This window comes from Pelophylax lessonae, assembly GCF_965119305.1.
Source record: "Pelophylax lessonae genome assembly, chromosome: 11".
NCBI classification, from domain to species: domain Eukaryota; kingdom Metazoa; phylum Chordata; class Amphibia; order Anura; family Ranidae; genus Pelophylax; species Pelophylax lessonae.
This window is the reverse complement of record NC_138778.1, coordinates 3113287-3135312: the sequence shown is the minus strand read 5'-3', so window position 1 is coordinate 3135312 and position 22026 is coordinate 3113287. Positions and strand designations below refer to the sequence as shown.

Sequence of the window (22026 nt, the reverse complement as noted above, 5' to 3'; positions counted from 1 at the left end):
ATCGATATTCCAATTATTATTTTGGTGGATGTATTTTTTGTTTAATTATCTTTTGACTCTAAAGGATTGTGGAGGTGAGATGTCCCTGCAATAAATTCATAGTCTTCCGTACAGTCTCACTGCTTCTGCTGTAATCCTTACAATGGAAAAAACCCCAGAGGAAACCCCTTTATAATGCCATCATGTCCTCTATAATGACATCATGCCCTCTATAATGCCATCATGCCCTCTATAATGCCCTCTATAATGCCATCATGCCCTCTATAATGCCATCATGCCCTCTATAATGCCCTCTATAATGCCATCATGTCCTCTATAATGCCCTCTATAATGCCATCATGCCCTCTATAATGCCATCATGCCCTCTATAATGCCCTCTATAATGCCATCATGTCCTCTATAATGCCATCATGCCCTCTATAATGGCATCATGCCCTCTATAATGGCATCATGCCCTCTATAATGCCATCATGCCCTCGTTAATGGCATCATGCCCTCTATAATGCCATCATGCCCTCTATAATGCCATCATGCCCTCTATAATGCCACCATGCCCTCTATAATGCCCTCTATAATGCCATCATGCCCTCTATAATGGCATCATGCCCTCTATAATGCCATCATGCCCTCTATAATGCCACCATGCCCTCTATAATGCCCTCTATAATGACATCATGCCCTCTATAATGCCACCATGCCCTCTATAATGCCCTCTATAATGCCACCATGCCCTCTATAATACCATCATGCCCTCTATAATGTCATCATGCCCTCTATAATGCCACCATGCCCTCTATAATGCCCTCTATAATGCCACCATGCCCTCTATAATACCATCATGTCCTCTATAATGCCATCATGCCCTCTATAATGCCACCATGCCCTCTATAATGCCCTCTATAATGCCACCATGCCCTCTATAATACCATCATGTCCTCTATAATGCCATCATGTCCTCTATAATGCCATCATGTCCTCTATAATGTCATCATGCCCTCTATAATGTCATCATGCCCTCTATAATGCCCTCTATAATGTCATCATGCCCTCTATAATGTCATCATGTCCTCTATAATGTCATCATGCCCTCTCTAATGCCCGCCGCAGGTCGGGAGCTGCAGAACTTTTGCTGCTGTACAGTTGCAGTCTGTCAGGTCGGAAGCTCCAGAGATCTCAGTGCTGAAATCCCAGTTAGTTGGAATAAGTTGGCACGGAACCGATTTGCCAGCATCTGCCAAGGGCAGAAATATCAGTTTTTGGGTGGTCTGATCCTTTAACACAAACCCATTCTAACTGTTACTCTGCAATTTGTCTCATCACCATCACTCCCAACAAGTTCTATCGTGACTCTGCAGAGAGGTCACCGGGGACCGACACTTCTTCCTTACTGTCACTTTGTAATGCTGCAACAGAGAGAGAGAAGAGGAGAGAGATGAGGAGAGGGGGATGGAGAGAGATGGGGAGAGAGATGAGTAGAAAGATAGAGAGATATGGGGGGGAGAGAGAGAGAGAGAAAGAGATATGGAAAGAGACAGAGAGAGAGAGATGGAGAAAGAGAGATAGAGAGAGAGAATGAGACAGAGAGAAAGAGAGAAGAGAGGGAAGGAGAGAGATGGGGAGAAAGAGAGAGAAGGCAAAAGAGAGAAAAGAAGGAGATTGAGAGAGGAAGAGAGAGGAAGAGAGAGAGGGAGAGAGATGGAGAAAGAAGGACAGAGAGATGGAGAAAGAAGGATGGAGAGATGGAGAGAGAAGGAGAGCGAGAGAGAGATGGGGGGAGAGAGAGAGAGAAGAAAGAGAGAGAGAAGAGAGGGGAGAGAGAGATGGAGAGAGAAGAAGGAGACAGAGTGAAAGAAAGGAAGGGAGAAAGAGAAAAAGAAAAAGTGGAAGGGAGAGAGAAAGTGATGAGATAAGGAGAAGAGGAAAAAGAGAGAGAAAAAGAGAAAATGAGAGAAGCGAGAGAAAGAATTGGAGGAAAGAAGAGAGAGAAGCAAAGAAGAGGGGACAAGTGATAGAAAGAAATAGGTAGAGAGAGACGGGAAAGAATGAGCGAGGGAAAGAGGAGGGAGAGGGAAAAAGACAAGAAGGAAAGAAGAAGGGAGAGAGAAAGAAATAGGGAGATAGAGAGAGGAGAGAGAGAGAGAGAGAGAGAGAGAAAGGATAGTAAGAGAGGAATGAAGAATGAGAGTGACAAAAAAGAGGGGGGAAGAGGGAGGATCATTAAGAAAATATGAGGAAGAGAGAGAAGTAAAACATATAAAACACACACATCTCTCTCTCTCTTTCTCTATATATATATATATATAGGGGAGTCAGGGAAAAGGGATGAAATTAAACAGTAGAATAATAGAATAGAAGAGTAGAAAATAAACAAAAAGCAAGGGAAGAAGAAAGAAAGAGGACAGAGAGAGAAGGAACAAGAGAAGGCAAAAGGGAGAGAGAACAAATAATAGAGAATGGAAAGGAGAGAGAGAACAAATAATAGAGAATGGAAAGGAGAGAGAGAACAAATAATAGAGAATTGATAGAGATTTTCCAGCAGTGTGTATTTTGCATTGAAGGGACACATTGGTCTCTCCTTGTCATCATTTCTAACATAGCCTCTCCACCACCATGTGAACTGTAGAAGACTTGTACTCACCCACGCATTCGTTGGCTTCCCTTGCGGTCGCCCTTTGCCAAGGTCTGTCATAGTGGAAAGGTTTACATCGGTCACACTCTGGCCCGGCTGTGTTGTGCTTGCAGTCGCACACCAGGTTGTCGTCCCTGTCCTTGACACACCTAGACGCATGCCCGTTGCACTTGCACCGGCCCCCAACCTGAAGATCGGAGACGGCGTAAAAATAGGAGTCCCTGGCCAGCTCCGAGTCGTCTTCGTTCTCGTCGCCGAAGGTGTGAAGGCGACTAAAAACCACCTTGATGTCCGTGGCGGTCACCCAGTCTTGGAGTACCGGGGAGTTGTCGAAGTCATGGGCCGACGGTCGGCCATCCAAGGTGCTGAATGCAATCAGGCCACCGGACAGAGGGTGCATGTCGGTGTGAGAGTCCGTGCAGATGGCCTCCTGCTCGTTCTGCTTGGTGATTACCGCTTTGTTGGGTTTGTTGTACATCTTTCTGCACTGGGTGGAGTAGAACTGGAATGGCACCCAGGACTTTCCATAGTCCATCGACTTGAAGATGGCCATGGATTCCGGCCGGGGAGAGCAGAACTGCAAGCTCACGTAGGTCACCTCAAACTTTTTCCCTAAGGAAAGCGTGAGGGTGACGTTCTGAGGGTACTGGATGTAGTTCTCCGACTGCCAGCAGGTCAAGTTGTGGGGGTTGTTGAGGTCCGTTAAGAAGGACGGCGGGTGAGCTTTTTTGGGGTCGGAAGCATTGCAAGTGTGACAGTTCCGAAATCTCTCCTCACCTTTCTCCGTCACCACGCAGTATCTCGAAGGGTTCTTGCCACAGATACTGGACACCTTAACTTCCTTCCCAAAAGCAGAATTGACAAAGTCCGGGATACACCTCCTCGGGTTTCCGTTCTCATCGTAGCACGGGTCCGGCTGCGACGTCTGGATGGAGAACATATTCATCCCATAGCCTCCTCTACCTTCTTGAGCGGTACAGCAAAAGGAAACCAGCATCAACATTGCAAAGTGCCCTCTCAGCATCATCCTGGATCCAGCTTAACCCTGCCTCGACCACAGATCTCTCCTCTGGCGGCTCCTGGCAAAACCGAGGACAGAAGAAAAAATAAATATAAAATCAGAAGAAAAAAAAAATGATATAAAATATTTAAGTCACCTAGGAGTTACTACAAACAGATGGTAAAAATAGCTAAAAACAGACTAGCAACCAAAATCAAACAGAGATGACATCACTTCTTTTTTTACAGAAAGGTTCCAAAAGAGAAGAAAAAAAAATACTAAAATTTCAAGAACTTTCTGAGTAACTTTTTTTTTCTTTTTAATCTGCAGAAATGAGAACAGTATAAAAAACAAAAAAAAAAAAGCATAAATGACGACATAAAAGGTAAAGTTTCCTAAAATAGAACAGAAAACAAACAAAACGAAACGGTGTCAAGGCTTTTCACAGGGGAGACAATAAAAGAAGAAGCTGTTAACAGATTTGGCCGGAGAGAAAATTCTCACCTAGAAGAAAGCATTCTGTGGTTAAAAGCAATTAAAAGGGAAAATAAAAAAATTGCTCTACCTTAGGAGTGAATTAAAGAAATTGCAGGGAAAAAAAAAAAGGGGAAATGAAAAATTATATATATAAAAAAAAATAGAAGTTGAGAAAAAGTTTTGTTGGCGAATCAGTGTGAGCGGAGTCGGGGGAAGCTGATGGGAAAAGTGCTCAGGGAGACAATTTGGAGAATGAATCGTTCCATCCCTCCTGGATGACCAAAGGCTTTGCTGGACTTCTCTTCCCCTGGCTGCCTATAGAAAGTGAATGACGCTCCGCGCTGTGCTTGGCTTCAGGTCATCTCAAGGAGTGACACTGCATTAGGGGGAATTACAACGACACCCACTGGTTGGAAAACCACACTGGGCAGGAGAAGCTTTGCACATGCAGGAGAAGGAGGGGTAGGGAGGTGGGAGAAAAGGATGGGGGGGGGGGGAAGGAGTGGAGCAAAGGAGCTTGCAGTAACCCAGGGAAAAGAGTGAGAGAAATGCAGGCAGACAAGGTGAGCAGCAGGGACAGATGTGCAGCCTTGCTATGCATGCTTGTGGATGCAAAGCGCAGGGAGGGCGGACAAGGAAAATAGAGGGGGAGGGGGGGGGGGGATCTCACGCTTTATAAACTGAAGATTATATAGGAAGTCTAACTGAAACTGTAACATTTACTGACAGAAGGAGAAGGAGAAGGACTGCGCTCACCCACATGTGCTCTGCGATTATAGGTGTGCACCCCAAAGCGCAAACACAGAGCAGCAGAGGCGATGATTCGGGGGTACACAGGTCTCAGCCATGATAGAAATCGCAGAGTGCAACGCACATATGAACGAGTCCTTCATTTTTTTTTCTTTACATTTTTATACATTTTTTAGAATCCTTTTTTTCTTTTCTTTTTTTTTTTTACATTTTTATAAATTTTTTAGAATCCTTTTTTTCTTTTCTTTTTTTTTTTACATTTTTATAAATTTTTTTAGAATCCTTTTTTTTATTTACCTTTTTTTTTTTACATTTTTATACGTTTTTTTTTTTTACATTTTTTAACTGCTCTTTTTGGGGGGCTTTGGTGAAATATCAGGGTTCTAAACAGACCCCTGATGTCTTACATTTAGGACTGAGGACAGGATGGAGGTGTAGAGCTGCCTCTCTACATCAACATTAGCTAAGTGATGGAGAGGAGAAACATTGGAATACTAGTCAGTACCAGTGTGCAAAAGTGTATTTGCTTTGGAGGAATAAATCCCCTCTAACACTGGATGTCCTATGTGTGGATGTTGTTGCGTTGTGAAAACCTCTTAGAATAGTTTTTACAGTTTAGAATGGCGTGTCCCAAGACTGTCCATCAATTTGGAGGGTGCCTCGAGACTGTCCATAATTTTGGAGGGTGCCTCGAGACTGTCCATAATTTTGGAGGGTGCCTCGAGACTGTCCATCAATTTGAAGGGTGCCTCGAGACTGTCCATTAATTTGGAGGGTGCCTCGAGACTGTCCATAATTTTGGAGGGTGCCTCAAAACTGTCCATAATTTTGGAGGGTGCCTCGAGACTGTCCATCAATTTGAAGGGTGCCTCGAGACTGTCCATAATTTTGGAGGGTGCTTTGAGACTGTCCATAATTTTGGAGGGTGCCTCAAGACTGTCCATAATTTTGGAGGGTGCCTCGAGACTGTCCATAATTTTGGAGGGTGCCTCGAGACTGTCCATCAATTTGAAGGGTGCCTCGAGACTGTCCATCAATTTGAAGGGTGCCTCGAGACTGTCCATAATTTTGGAGGGTGCTTTGAGACTGTCCATAATTTTGGAGGGTGCCTCGAGACTGTCCATAATTTTGGAGGGTGCCTCGAGACTGTCCATAATTTTGGAGGGTGCCTCGAGACTGTCCATAATTTTGGAGGGTGCCTCCAGACTGTCCATCAATTTGAAGGGTACCTCCAGACTCTCCATCATTTTGGAGGGGGCCTCCAGGCTGTCCATAATTTTGGAGGGTAATGGGTTTGTAGTAATGTCACTGGTACCCCCAAAAGTCTCAAAAATGTCAGTTAGGGGTCCGATCTGTCCGCCGCAATGTCGCAGTCCCGTTAAAAATCGCTGATCGCCGCCATTACTAGTAAAAAAAAAATAAACTATAAAAATGACATAAATCTTTCCTGTAGTTAGTAAACGCGATAACTTTTGCACAAACCAATCAAAATACGCTTATTGCGATTTTTTTTACCAAAAATATGTAGCAGAAAATAAATTGGCCTAAAGTGTTAAAAAATTTTGATTTTTCATTTTTTTTGGGGAATGTTATATAGCAGAATGTGAAAATTATTGTTTTTTTCAAAATTGTTGCTGTTTTTTTTTTTTAGAGCGCAAAAAATAAAAAAAACCGCACAGGTGATCAAATACCACCAAAATAAATCTCTATATGTGGAAAAAAAAGGACGTAAGTTTTGTTTGGGTACAGCGTCGCATGACCGCACAATTGTCAGTTAAAGTAACGCAGTGCCGAATCGCAAAATAGGGCCTGGTCATTAAGGGGGAAAATCTTCCGGTCTTAACTTCTAACGATGTACCTCAATCTCTGTGCACAGTGAAGGGAAAGAGTCACAGCGCCACCTACAAAATGGAGGAATTTTCAGCCCTCAATCTCTGTGCACAGTGAAGGGAAAGAGTCGCAGCGCCACCTACAGGATGGAGGAATTTTCAGCCCTCAATCTCTGTGCACAGTGAAGGGAAAGAGTCACAGCGCCACCTACAGGATGGAGGAATTTTCAGCCGTCATGCGATTCCCCCCACAGAGCCAGTTTCTCTAACAAGGTTTGATAAAGAGGCGTTACCACCTCGAAAAGTGCCGCAATGGCCGCCGGGACCCGCCGATCGTTCGATGGATTTAAAGAACGGCGGTCTGCATATCTAAAGAAGGCTCTTCTGTCAGGGAGGAAGAGAGAGATCTTGTGTTTCAGCAAAGCAGTCACACAGATCTTTCTTTTCCTCTAGTAAATCCACTCCCGCTACAGTTAGTAAGCACTCCCTAGGAGCACACTTAACCCCTTTATCACCCCTGGCGTTAACCCTTTCCCTGCCAGTGTCATTTATACCGGGCATATTTTTAGCACTAATCACTGTATTGGTGCCACTGGTCCCAAAAAAGTGTCACTGAGTGTCAGATTTGTCCGCCGCAATGTCGCAGTCCCACTAAAAATCACTGATCGGCGCCATTACTAGTAACAATTAAAAAAAAAAAGTAGTCCATAGTTTGTAGACGCGATAACTTTTGCGCAAACTAATCAATATACGCCTATTAGGTTTTTTTTTAACCAAAAATATGTAGCAGATGAAGAATTTTGATTTTTATAATTTTTTTTTATTGGATGTTTTACAGCAGAAAGTAAAAAATATTGTTTTTTTTTTTTTTTTGTGCTTCTTTTTTTGTTTATAGCACAAAAAAGATACTGACCGCCGCCCATTACTAGTAAAAAAAAAAATAATAAATCTTTCCCCTAATTTGTAGCCAATATAACTTTTGCACAAACCAAACAATATACGCTTATTGGGATTTTTTTTTTACCAAAAATATGTAGCAAAATACATATTGGCCTAAATTAATAAAAAAAATAGATTTTTTTTACATTTTTTATTGGATGTTTTATAGCAGAAAGTAAAAAATATTGTTTTTTTTTGTTTCAAAATTGTTGCTATTTTTTTTGTTTATAGCGCAAAGGATAAAAATCGCAGAGGTGATCAAATACCACCAAAAGAAATCTCTATTTGTGGGAAAAAAGTACATCAATTTTATTTGGGTACAGCGTCGCACGTGCGCAATTGTCAGTTAAAGTAACGCAGTGCTGAATCCCAAAAAATTACCTGGTCATTAGGGGGGTAAAAGCTGGAGCTGAAGTGGTAAATTTGGACACATTATTTTGTTATTCGGATGTATCTGAATTTCTGAGATACAATAGTAATGAATTTAAATAAATCTGAATTAACTTTCAATTAGATTTCGAATAGAATTCAAATTTTAGAAGAGAATAAAATTGAATAGAAAATAAAGGAATAGAATAGAAAAGACTAGAGTAGAAAATAATATAATTAGAGTAACACAGACCAGAATACAAAATAAAAAAATAGAAAAAAAAAATAAAAAAAATTAGAAAAAAGAAGAATAGAATAGAATAAAAAATAAAACAGAAGAAAAAAAGAATAGAAAATAAAGGAATAGAATATAATCAAATAGAATAGAAAAAAAAATAGAATAGAATCAAGTAAAAAAATAAAATAGAATGGAATAAAATCAAAAGAATATAACCATTTTCCGAAATTCGAATAGAATAAGTTTGAATAAACTAAAAAAAAAGAATAGAAAAGGAATAGAATCAAATAGAATAAAAACTAAAATAAAATAAAGGAATATAATCGAATTGAATGGAGTAGAATAAAAATAAAATAGAATCAAATAAAATAAAAAGTTAAATGAAATGGAATAAAATAAAATGAAAATAACCATCTTACAAAATTCAAATTTCGAATAGAGTAAATTTGAATAGAATAGAAAAGAATAGAAAATAAAGGAATAGAATCAAATCGAGTAGAATAAAAAATAAAATTGAATCAAATAAAATAGAATGGAATGGAAAAACATAAAAAGAATATAACCATCTTCAGAAATTCAAATTTTGAATAGAATCAATTCGAATTTGAATAGAATAAAAAAGAATAGGATAGAAAATAAAATAATAGAATAGAAAATAATAGAATAGAAAAACAAATAGAAAAAGAATGGAATAGAAAGAATATAACCAGCTTACAAGATTCAAATTTTGAAAATAATAAATTTGATTTCGAATGGAATTCCATTAGAATGCAATTCAAATTCAATTCAAAAGGAATTTGAAAAATTCAAATCAATTTGAATTCAAATAAATGAAACGAATTCCGAAAATGAATTAAACAAATGTATGTAAATAAGTAATCACATTTTTTTTTTTTTTGTTCTGCAGACATCTACCCCCCAGCAGGAAGGGGTCTCAGCTGGTTATCCTTAGCGGTGACCCCGCCTTCCCCAAAAAGCCAAAATATTAGAACCAGCTGCTTGAAGCTTTCAACCAAAAATCTTTTTGCTTGCCTTCCCTGGTTTCTGAAGTCCAATAAATGAAAAGGGGCGGGGCCAAGGATAGTCAAGCCAGGAAATGAGGCGGGGCTCTATGTGACTTGCTGCAGCTTCTGATGCACATGATGAGAAGCTCACAGTGTGCAGGGAAATCAGAGGAAGTCATTTCTGTCCAGGAGAGGAGCCGCTACACCTGTGCAAGACTGCAGGGGGGAGGGCCGGAGGGAGGAGTCCACTTTCTTATAAAAACTCACCGACACGTTTCAGGTCTTAGCACTACCCCTTCATCAGGGCCTCATCAGGGCCTTCCAAGGCTTACTAGTATGGTATGAAAGGACCGCCCCCTGTGTCCCCAGCACTGATTCGGCTCCCTGAACTTGTACCCCCCCCCAATATGTGTGGGCAGTCGGGTCTATTGCGCTGAAGGCGACGCAAAACGCTTTTGGGTGCCAATCATTTGAAGTCCTTCTTCACAATAGATGCGGCTTTGAAATCGTGAATCTTCATCTGAAATCGCACAATTTCACAGCGCCATGGCAGTGCGACTTGTAAGACTTGTATGACGTCTGGGAGGCTTCGCATCTATGCAAGCCGCAGCCGAAATCACCAAAAGTAGCGCAGGAACTACTTTTCCAAACCTGAGCAGAACCGCAAAGTCGGTGTCGCACCAATTTGAACTCTGCCATTGCCGGCATTAGGCTGTGACTTGTCATGCGATTTGTCCTGTCACTCCTGTGTGAACGGGGACCTAATGCCACCCCAAACGCATGAGAATTGGTCACGAGCGTAACCAAAAAAATGCACAGAGCTCATTGCCCAAAAAAGTGCACGAGCCTCATTAGTGTGACAAACGCACACAGGGCAGCCCTAGAGGGCGCTGCGCGTTCCTGGGAGAGGCTCCGACGCGCTCACATATTTCTTCTCTCCGAGATGTAAATTCCTGACATAATTCTGGCCTCTACTGACATGTTTCCAGGCCGAGAAGAGCTACAGAGCATGCCGACCCTCCCGTTACGTCACATTCTACCACTCACTTCCATAAGCTGGAGATAGCTGTGCAGGAAGGAGCCACAATGTGCCTCGTGCCTCCTGCTCTCCTCCCTGCAATGTGTCAGCAGCGTACAAATAAATAAGCAGCGCTAACCATATCCCGGGAACTCTCACCCCCTTCCTGCCCCCCCAATACCGGGCACTCTCACCCCCTTCCTGCCCCAACCCCAATACCAGGCACTGTCACCCCCTTCCTGCCTCCACCCCAATACCGGGCACTCTTATCCCCTTTCTGCCCCCCCCCAATACCGGGCACTCTCACCCCCTTCCTGCCCCACCCCCAATACCAGGCACTCTCACCCCCTTCCTGCCCCACCCCCAATACCGGGCACTCTCACCCCCTTCCTGCCCCACCAATATCGGGCACTCTCACCCCCTTCCTGCCCCACCGCCAATATCGGGCACTCTCACCCCCTTTCCTGCCCCACCCCCAATACCGGGCACTCTCATCCCATTCCTGCCCCCCCAATACTGGGCACTCTCACCCCCTACCTGCCTCCACCCCAATACTGGACACTCTTATCCCCTTTCTGCCCCCCCAATACCGGGCACTCTCACCCCCTTCCTGCCCCACCCCCAATACCAGGCACTCTCACCCCCTTTCCTGCCCCACCCCCAATACCGGGCACTCTCACCCCCTTTCTTCCCCCCAATACTGGGCGCTCTCACCCCCATCCTGCCCCCCCCCAATACTGGGCTCCCTCACCCCCTTCCTGCCCCCCAATACCGGGCACTCTCACCCCCTTCTTGCCCCCCCAATACCGGGCACTCTCACCCCCTTCTTGCCGCCCCCAATACCAGGCACTCTCACCCCCTTCCTGCCCCCCCAATACCGGGCAGTCTCACCCCCTTCCTGCCCCCCGCCAATACCGGGCACTTTCACCCCCTTCCTGCACCGCCCAATACCGGACACTCTCACCCCCTTCCTGCCCCCCAATACCGGGCACACTCACCCCCTTCCTGCCCCCCCCAATACCAGACACTCTCTCCCCCTTCCTGCCTCCCCAATACCGGGTGCACTCATTCCCTTCCTGCCCCCCCAATACCATGGCACCCTCACCCCCTTCCTGCCCACCCCCCCCTCCATACCGGGCACTCACCCCCTTCCTGCCCCCCCCAATACCGGGCACCCTCACTCCCATCCTGCCCACCCCCCCTCCATACCAGGCACTCTCACCCCCTTTCTGCCCCCCCCCCCGATACCGGACACTAATATGCAGCACTGATGGGCACTGATAGGCGACACTGATGGGCACTTATGAGGTGGCACTGAATTGCAAACCTGATGGGTATTGATTGGCGGCACTGATGGGCACTTATGAGGTGACACTGATATGCAACACTGATGGGCACTGATGAGGAGGCATTGACAGGCATAACTGATGGGCACGGATAGGTGGCACCAATGAGGAGGCCTTTGAAGGGGCGCTATGAAAAGGTCCCCGAGACATGGTGTCCTGCTTAGATGGAGTCAGAGGAGGAGGAGGAAGGAGAGGAGATCAGCAGAGACACCCAACGCCCACCATCCTACCTGCCCTCAGGACAAGGGCAGAGCCGCCACCTCACGCAGTTGTTGCGGCTCCAGCGGTGGATGATCAGGGACGTTAAGGAACTAGACCTTCCTATGTCCTGGGAGCCTGGTTTCATACCTTAAAGCAGTGATGGCCAACCTGATGTTTTGAACCTACATTTCCCATGATGCTCATGCACTCTGCAGTGTATTTGAGCATTGTGGGAAATTAAGTTCTAAAACATCTGGGGTGCCAAGGTTGGCCATCACTGCCTTAGAGGCACAGGGGCAACAGTGGTACCAGACTGCTGTCTGGGACCATTTACAGGTGCCCAATCACCATCTGGTGTTTGTGGAAGGGACAGTCACGTGCACACCGAGTATATCGGGAGTGGAATTATGGACGCCATATTTACATGGACAAGGAGTTGGTGGCCCATCCCAATTCCAAGGACATCCATTATTCTGTAGTTATCCAGGTCCTGGGTATGGAGGAGTGGAGAGAGGACCCAGACCCAAAATACTACATCTAATTTGCCCTGAAAAATTCTTTGATTCTGTTGGATTTATAGGCATGCATTACCTCATATTGTATATAGGATTTGTTCCTATTGAGGTATGGCCATTCGGTACGGCAGGTAAAATTCGCAGGGGTGTGCACAACAGCAGCGAGCAGCAGGATGCAGCCTTACGGTGAACTGTGTAGTAGACATCCCAAGTATCCCGTGAGGTGCGGGAGTCTCCCGCATGCGGGCTGTGGCTCTCTGACACCCTCAAGTGCCATGCGATATCCCGGCTGTCAGAACGGAGCCAATGCTTCCTGTATAGTTACGGCACCGCCCTGACAGTCTGAGTGACAGGCGGAGTGATATCAAATGCACACCGCCTGTGAGAGGAGAGTTACAGGAAGGATCGGCTCTTCACGCTTCCTCCAGCGGGGGGCTACTCCTCACACTCTCCACCAGCATTTCCGACCAGCAGTACCAGCCAGCAGTACCCACCGCAGTACCAACCAGCAGTACCATCCAGCAGGACCAGCCAGCAGTACCCACCGCAGTACCAACCAGCAGTACCAGCCAGCAGTACCCGCCAGCAGTACCATCCAGCAGTACCCACCAGCAGGACCAGCCAGCAGGACCCACCAGCAGTACTCACCAGCAGGACCAGCCAGCAGTACCCACAGCAATGCCAGTCAGCAGTACCCACGGCAGTACCCACCAACAGGACCAGCCAGCAGTACCCACAGCAGTACTCCTCAGCAGTACCCACAGCAGGACCAGCCAGCAGTACCCACCGCAATACCAACCAGCAGTACCATCCAGCAGAACCAGCCAGCAGTACCCTCCAGCAGTACCCACCAGCAGGACCAGCCAGCAGTAATCACAGCAGTACTCACCAGCAGGACCAGCCAGCAGTACCCACAGCAATGCCAGTCAGCAGTACCCACAGCAGTACCCACCAACAGGACCAGCCAGCAGTACCCACAGCAGTACTCATCAGCAGTACCCACAGCAGGACCAGCCAGCAGTACCCACCATCAGTACCCACAGTAGTGTATCCACAGCAGTTCTCACCAGCAGTACCCACAGCATTACCCTCCAGTAGTACCCACCATCAGTACTCACCACCAGTACCCACAGTAGTGTATCCGCAGCAGTACTCACCAGCAGTACCCACTGCAGTACCCTCCAGTAGTACCCGCCAGCAGTACCAGCCAGCAGTAAGTCACATGTGCTAGGGGTGCAACTAGCCCCCAGCACATAACTGTAAATATCCCAGCATGTGCCATGTTTCTGACTCCTCCCACCATGACCACTTCAAATCACTGAAGTGGTCATGGTGGTTAGAGTGGTCCTTTAATATCTCTCTGAAGTAATCTTCTGTATACTGATTCCATTTCATCATCCCTTATTTGTGTTAAATTGGTGGGGGGTGCGGAGTGCCACCTCCCCAAAATGAGTTTTTGCAGGTTGGGATGTCTGGTGTAGGGAAGCCTACAGAGTGTTAGGAAGTTGGCAGAGAGTATGGAAACCAGCGGCCGTGGCTGCACCCTTGGTAGCAGTGTGCCCTAGGTGGCTGCCTAATTCGCCTAGTGGTAGTACAGGCCCTGGATTGGCTACCAGTGATCACATGATTAGAAGCAAGTCCTGCCGGCAACTGATCATTATGGCATGGCTCTGGAATAAACATGCACAGCGCACTCAGATGCAGGAAGAACACACAACTTTTAGACCCTGTCTACATTTTGCGCGTTTCCGCTCACAATTTTCTTTTCGCACGCTTCTTGTCACTGCAAAATTGCACGGCGTTTTGGGTGCCATTGAGGAATAAATGCCACCCCAATCATGCATTCCACGATATTCGTGTGATTTGGATAAGCGGGCAGAATCTGAATTATTCCCAAATTCCCACGATTCCGAATCGCTCAGATGTGGATGGGGGTTCAACCCCGGACTTTGGCTTTAGCCCCAGTTCACACCGGTGCGACTTGTCATGAGATTAGACAGGTCGGAACTGTTCAAATTGGTGCGACGTTGACTTTGTGGTGACGCACCGATCTGAAAAAGTAGTTCCTGCACTACATTTGGCGGTTTCGGGTTGGAATGGCATAGACTTCTCTGCATGAAGTCGCATTGACATGCAGCTTTAAAATCTTGCGATTTTCAGTGAAGTCGCACAATTTCAAAGCTGCATTCAGTGTGAACCTAGATTAAGAAACAGCCAATAAACACGTTTCCAATTGCGATTGTCTGGTATGAACACGATCGCTCCCCTGGAAAGGGACGTCAGCAGCGAATTTCAGGAGGAGAAAAATGTCAGACGTCTCCCGAACTCTCCCCGCAGCGCCGTAACTTTCAGAGGCCATAAATCTTCTTAATAGCTTTCAAAGCTGAAACATCGCCGGGAGATCCTGCAAGCAGGGGAAAGGTTCACCCCAAAATACAACTCCGCACCCCTCCCCCAACCCCACCTGTCAGAATGACCCCCGGGACATCGGATTAAAGTTTATTAGGCTACAAATGTCCAATAACGGAAAATTGTGGTAATTGGGTTTGGATTTAGTTGAATTTTATTTTAAAGTAAATCTTTCAGAAAATGTAGAAATTTACATAAATACATTCCTGGCCTGTCACAATGTACTACAAATGTATCCTTTTCCAGGAAAGCTCCGCCTCTTCTCATTAAAGACCATCTCCGCCCCCCCTTCAGTCTTGCACAGGTGTAGCGGCTCGTCTCCTGGACTGGAACGGCTTCCTCTGATATCACCGCACACTGTGAGCTTCTCACCATGTGCATTAGAAGCTACAGCAAGTCAGATAAAGCCCCGCCCTATTTCCTGGCTAAGGTAATCTTACTACTGTCCATCCAGTCCTGATATTACCACAGCTCTGTTATGCAGCATAGTCAGCCTGGTGACCTGACTGCAGTTAAGAAATTCATCCTGGGAACCTCCGCACCCCAGCCTGTGATTGGACAGTGAAGGAATAGCAGCATAGATCTGTGCAGTAATCCAGTGTGAGACTTTCTGTAATAAAGACCGCCCACTGCTGCTCTCTCTTTGTGCAGGAGGACTGGTCTGGTCTCCGCCCCCTCCTGTAGTTTTCTACATCCAGCTTGTAGTGGGTGGAGCCTGCTGGGCCCCTCTCACAGCTCTGCTCTCTCTCTTTGTACAAGGTGACTGGTCTTGTCTCCGCCCCCTCCTGTAATTCTCTGCAGGCAGCCTGAAGTAGGTGGAGCCTGCTGGGCCCCTCCCACAGCTCTGCTCTTTATTGTGCAAGGGTGATTGGTCCTGACTCCACCCCCTCCTGTACTTCTCTTCAGTCAGCCTGTGGTGGGTGGAGCTTTCTATGCCTCTCCCACAGCTCTGCTCTCTCTCCTTGTACAAGGTGACTGGTCTTGTCTCCGCCCCCCTCCTGTAGTTCTCTGCAGGCAGCCTGTAGTGGGTGGAGCCTGTTACGCCCTTCACACAGCTCTGCTCTCTCTCTCCTTGTACAAGGTGACTGGTCTGGACTCTGCCCCCTCCTGTAGTTTTCTGCAGGCAGCCTGTAGTGGGTGTAGCCTGCTAGGCCCCTCCCACAGCTCTGCTCTCTCTCCTTGTGCAGGGTAATTGGTCTTGTCTCCGCCCCCTCCTGTAGTTTTCTGCAGGCAGCCTGTAGTGGGTGGAGCCTGCTAGGCCCCTCCCACAGCTCTGCTCTCTCTCCTTGTGCAGGGTAATTGGTCTGGTCTCCGCCCCCTCCTGTAGTTTTCTGCAGGCAGCCTGTAGTAGGTGGAGCTTACTGGGCCCCTCCCCCAGCTCTGCTTTCTGCCCAGGCTATGTACAGCACATTGATGATGTCATTTCTACTTTTACAAGGTAATATCTGGGTTTTCAGGGGCATTTGGCACACACAAAATGGATTTCCAGCCTTTCTGGGTATTGAGGAATCAATTTAAATGAAGATTTCATGTCCGGAGTTTAGCTTGGTGAATGAGCCTGCATGAAAAATTTTCCCCCGCTGAGAAGATCGCAGAATCAGAACAGCCGGAATCAGAAGTGACAATGACATTCACGCAGCAGCTCCAGTGACTGCTATACAGGTATTATGTTCTGTATGGGAGTTTATATCCAACTGTGACATAAAATATTCATATGCTAATCCCATCATTGCCGAGAATTATAAACTCCGCATTTCCGGTGAGGTGGGCAAAATTCAACTAAATCCAAACCCAATTACCACAATCTCCGCTCACATCTCAGCTTTAACCTCTTCGTGTCCTCTAAACTTTATCTGCAGCTTTCATTCAAATAGATCCCGCCATGACGGTCCCGGGCATTTCTTGTTAGAGGGTGACAACTGTCTGCCAGTTGTGATCCTGGGTTGTCACCCTGTCACTCGCTCTTCTCCGGGAGACTACAAGCAGTCACACCAATGCACATTGCAGGGATGAATCACTGCGGTCACCATCAGAGTCCGTCCAGAGCAATGGTGGGCCGCAGAGAGTGCATGTAGAAAGATAGAATACAAGATATAGAGAGAGAGAGAGAGAAGGGGAAGAAGAGGGAGAGAGAGAGAGAGAGAGAGAGAGAGAAAGAGAGGGAGGAAGGAGAGAGAAGAAGAAGAAGAGAGAGGGAGGGGGAGGGGGAGAGAGAGAGAAGGGGAGAGAGAGAGAGAAGGGGAGAGAGAGAGAGAGAGAGAGAGAGAGAGAGAGAGAGGGGGGGAGAGAAAGAGAGAGAAGGGGAGAGAGAGAGAGAGAGAGAGAAGGGGAGAGAGGGAGAGAGAGAGAGAAGGGGAGAGAGAGAGAGAGAGAGAGAGAAGGGGAGAGAGAGAGAAGGGGAGAGAGAGAGAGAGAGAGAGAGAGAAGGGGAGAGAGAGAGAAGGGGAGAGAGAGAGAGAGAGAAGGGGAGAGAGAGGGAGAAAGAGAGGGAGAAGGAGAGAGAAGAAGAAGAGAGAGAGGGAGGGGGGAGGGGGAGAGAGAGAGAAGGGGAGAGAGAGAGAGAAGGGAGAGAGAGAGAGAGAGAGAGAGAGAGAGAGAGGGGGGAGAGAAAGAGAGAGAAGGGGAGAGAGAGAGAGAGAGAGAGAAGGGGAGAGAGGGAGAGAGAGAGAGAAGGGGAGAGAGAGAGAGAGAGAGAGAGAGGGGAGAGAGAGAGAAGGGGAGAGAGAGAGAGAGAGAGAGAGAGAAGGGGAGAGAGAGAGAAGGGGAGAGAGAGAGAGAGAGAAGGGGAGAGAGAGAGAGGGGGAGAGAAGGGGAGAGAGAAAGAAGGGGAGAAAGAGAAGAAAGGAGAGAGAATGAGAGAGAGGGGGGGGGAGAGAGAGAGAGAAGGGGGAGAGAGAGAGAGAGAGAGAGAGAGAGAGAGAGAGAAGGGGAGAGAGAGAGAAGGGAGAGAGAGAGAGAGAGAAGGGGAGAGAGAGAGAGGGGGAGAGAAGGGGAGAGAGAAAGAAGGGGAGAAAGAGAAGAAAGGAGAGAGAATGAGAGAGAGGGGGGGGGGGGAGAGAAGAGAGAGAGAAGGGGGAAGAGAGGGTTTGAGTGCTTGGGTCTAACTTTAACCTTTTACCATTTGTATTTCAAACAATTTTTTTTTTTTAATATCATATAACGGTCCAATAGCCTCCGTTTATGACAGGTTCTCTTTAAGGAGACATCAGGGGTCTATTAGACTTCTGATGTCTCACCTGCATCCTGCTGGAGCTAATAGAGCACAGATGGCACTCTATTAGCTTCTTCCCCTCGGCTGAGATAAAGTGACAGCTACACCCAGAAGTGACATCACGCACGTTTCTTCTCTGCTCATTCTAGTAGGGAAGATCGGTGAATGAGTGTTTTGCTGGTCTCCCTCCTCTCTATCTGGGTGCACCCACCATAGGGGGGCTTCAGGGCCCACAGAAAACATGGCTGGGTGGTCACAGGGATGGGAACGCACTGCCAGGGGTTCCTGGATATCAGATTTCCATGCACTCCCGGCTGACCCATGACCTGCGTTGGTGACAGTAAACGGTTATTGCACCGCACTGATATAAATGTACTGATAACCAACTGATACATTGTTTCTGTTTGCTCCACCGCACTGATCCGGCTTCACAGGTGCTAGACCAACTATGAAAGGAGCCCCGGATAAAACCCGTCTTGCGCGGTCGCCCGGTCGGTAAGGGAGGGGTTAACGCGGGTGCGTTGAGCCGTAAAACGTAAAGTGTTGCGGGAATGAAGCTTTTCCTTTTTGCTGTTGTTGCGCCGTCACTCTCTTTGTCCTCTCCCTCATCCCGGGGAAGATTAATCCGAGGGATTTTCAAAACACCTTTGACAAACTTCTGTCTTATCTGCGGATCTGGGAAAGGCTTTGAAATCCTCCGAAGCGCATGCAGGCAAGGAAAACAAAAAAATAAAAAAAATAAAAAAAGAAAGGAGAAAAAAAAAAAGGTATGCGTATCGCAACACCCAAACACTTTTTTCAGATTTTTTTTGTCTGTGTTGGCCCCCTCCTTAGCCGGCTGTCTTTATTTCCCTGCCCCCTCTTTTCAGCAGCCCCCGTCGGTCTGTCAGTCTGGAGTCCTGACTATAAATCGGGGTCTTCTGTTTCCTAAAAGGAGGGACCGGAACAGACAGGCCCAGAAGATGTAAATGAGCCCCTCTTTATTTTCCTGCGTCCAGCCCTGGCGGCGGGCAGTATAGAAGAAGAAAATGGAGCTGTTGCAAATCGAATTAATGTCTCTGGATTTAATGACGCAGCAGGGTCTCCCTTTTACCGCCTCCCCTCCCCCGACCCCCCATTCACACCGCTGGCTGGATTTGTTCATTCGTCGCTGTGAAAAGTGTCTGAAATTCTTTTATGAGCGGGAAGACCTCTTACTTGCGGTTTGCTCGGTGTTTGTAAATGTGAGGGAGACGTTATTCTTCGCCTTGCAGCAATTATTTGGCGCATTTTGTATCATTCATTACTCAACTCTGTTTCCTAAATCGGTTTATATCCTGCTCCCCCCCCCCCCCCTCATCAGCATGGTACAGATCCTTATTTTAGCGCCAGTGATGCCGTCACTGGGTCTCTGTGCTTCTCTATGCAATGCAGGTAGATCGCAGCTGGTGGGAGGGGCCACCAGGGGGCTGTACATAGCTTCCTGAAAGCATCCCTGCACCCGGCCTCAGTACTCCTCTCAAGAGAACTCAGCCCTGATGCAAGCAGTGGGAGGAGTTATGCAAATAACAAAATTAATTGATAGGTGGAAGAGGAGTCTGGAGAAGTAGGCGTTCCCAAGCAGCCTTCATTTGCATACAGACCACCCTAGGTAACACCCACAACCATCCAAATTTTGTGGGACTGTCTCAGGATTTTAACATGGGAGGACTTGACAGTACAATTCTAATCTTTTTGGCTCTATACACCACCACAATGGATTTGAAATGAAACAAACAAGATGTGCTTTAACTGCAGACTTTCAGCTTTAATTTGAGGGTATTTACATCCAAATCAGGTGAACGGTGTAGGAATTACAACAGTTTGTATATGTGCCTCCCACTTTTTAATGGGACAATTGGCTGCTCAGCTGTTCCATTGCCAGGTGTGTGTTATTCCCTCATTATCCCATTTACAAGGAGCAGATAAAAGGTCCAGAGTTCAATATAAGTGTGCTATTTGCATTTGGAATCTGTTGCCGTCAACTCTCAATATGAGATCCAAAGAGCTGTCACTATCAGTGAAGCCATCACTAGGCTGAAAAAACAAAACAAACCCATCAGAGAGATAGCAAAAACATTAGGTGTGGCCAAATCAACTGTTTGGAACATCCTTAAAAAGAAAGAACGCACCGGTGAGCTCAGCAACACCAAAAGACCCGGAAGACCATGGAAAACAACTGTGGTGGATGACAGAAGAATTCTTTCCCTGGTGAAGAAAACACCCTTCACAACAGTTGGCCAGATCAAGAACACTCTCCAGGAGGTAGGTGTATGTGTGTCAGATCAAGATCACTCTCCAGGAGGTAGGTGTATGTGTGTCAGATCAGGATCACTCTCCAGGAGGTAGGTGTATGTGTGTCAGATCAGGATCACTCTCCAGGAGGTAGGTGTATGTGTGTCAAAGTCAACAATCAAGAGAAGAATTCACCAGAGTGAATACAGAGGGTTCACCACAAGATGTAAACCATTGGTGAGCCTCAAAAACAGGAAGGCCAGCTTAGAGTTTGCCAAACAACATCTAAAAAAGCCTTCACAGTTCTGGAACATCCTATGGACAGAGGAGACCAAGATCAACTTGTAGCAGAGTGATGGGAAGAGAAGAGTATGGAGAAGGAAAGGAGCTGCTCATGATCCAAAGCATACCACCTCATCAGTGAAGCATGGTGGTGGTAGTGTCATGGCGTGGGCATGTATGGCTGCCAATGGAACTGGTTCTCTTGTATTTATTGATGATGTGACTGCTGACAGAAGCAGCAGGATGAATTCTGAAGTGTTTCGGGGAATATTATTTGCTCATATTCAGCCAAATGCTTCAGAACTCATTGGACGGCGCTTCACAGTGCAGATGGACAATGACCCGAAGCATACTGCGAAAGCAACCAAAGAGTTTTTTAAGGGAAAGAAGTGGAATGTTATGCAATGACCAAGTCAATCACCTGACCTGAATCCGATTGAGCATGCATTTCACTTGCTGAAGACAAAATTGAAGGGAAAATGCCCCAAGAACAAGCAGGAACTGAAGACAGTTGCAGTAGAGGCCTGGCAGAGCATCACCAGCTGATGTCTATGCGTTCCACACTTCAGGCTGTAATTCACTGCAAAGGATTTGCAACCAAGTATTAAAAAGTGAAAGTTTGATTTATGATTGTTAATCTGTCCCATTACTTTTGGTCCCTTAAAAAGTGGGAGGGGCATATACAAACTGTTGTAATTCCTACACCGTTCACCTGATTTGGATGTAAATACCCTCAAATTAAAGCTGAAAGTCTGCAGTTAAAGCATCCTAACAGATTACCCAGTCCATACCAGTATAGATCCTAACAGATTACCCAGTCCATACCAGTATAGATCCTAACACATTACCCAGTCCATACCAGTATAGATCCTAACACATTACCCAGTCCATACCAGTATAGATCCTAACACATTACCCAGTCCATAACCATGTATAGATCTTAACACATTCCCCAGTCAATACCAGTATAGATCCTAACAGATTACCCAGTCCATACCAGTATAGATCCTAACAGATTACCCAGTCCATACCAGTATAGATCCTAACAGATTACCCAGTCCATACCAGTATAGATCCTAACACATTACCCAGTCCATACCAGTATAGATCCTAACACATTACCCAGTCCATACCAGTATAGATCCTAACACATTACCCAGCCCATACCAGTATAGATCCTAACACATTCCCCAGTCCATACCAGTATAGATCCTAACAGATTACCCAGTCCATACCAGTATAGATCCTAACACATTACCCAGTCCATACCAGTATCGATCCTACCAGTATAGATCCTAACACATTACCCAGTCCATACCAGTATAGATCCTAACACATTACCCAGTCCATACCAGTATAGATCCTAACACATTACCCAGTCCATACCAGTATAGATCCTAACAGATTACCCAGTCCATACCAGTATAGATCCTAACACATTCCCCAGTCCATACCAGTATAGATCCTAACAGATTACCCAGTCCATACCAGTATAGATCCTAACACATTACCCAGTCCATACCAGTATAGATCCTAACACATTACCCAGTCCATAC

The 22026-nt window shown here is 46.3% G+C and overlaps 1 protein-coding gene across 2 annotated transcripts in view; it reads right to left on the bottom strand.

Moving 5' to 3' along the window:
• NTN1 (netrin 1) overlaps positions 1-22026 on the bottom strand; it is a 221502-nt gene that overhangs the window by 165910 nt on the left and 33566 nt on the right. For both annotated transcript variants that reach the window (XR_014225866.1, XM_082271470.1), the window contains exon 2: positions 2639-3708. Coding sequence is in view for 1 of the 2 variants with exons in the window: in XM_082271470.1 (XP_082127596.1) it covers positions 2639-3656 (1018 nt within the window). In the remaining variant the exon portion in view is untranslated. The remainder of the gene's footprint in view (positions 1-2638; positions 3709-22026) is intronic.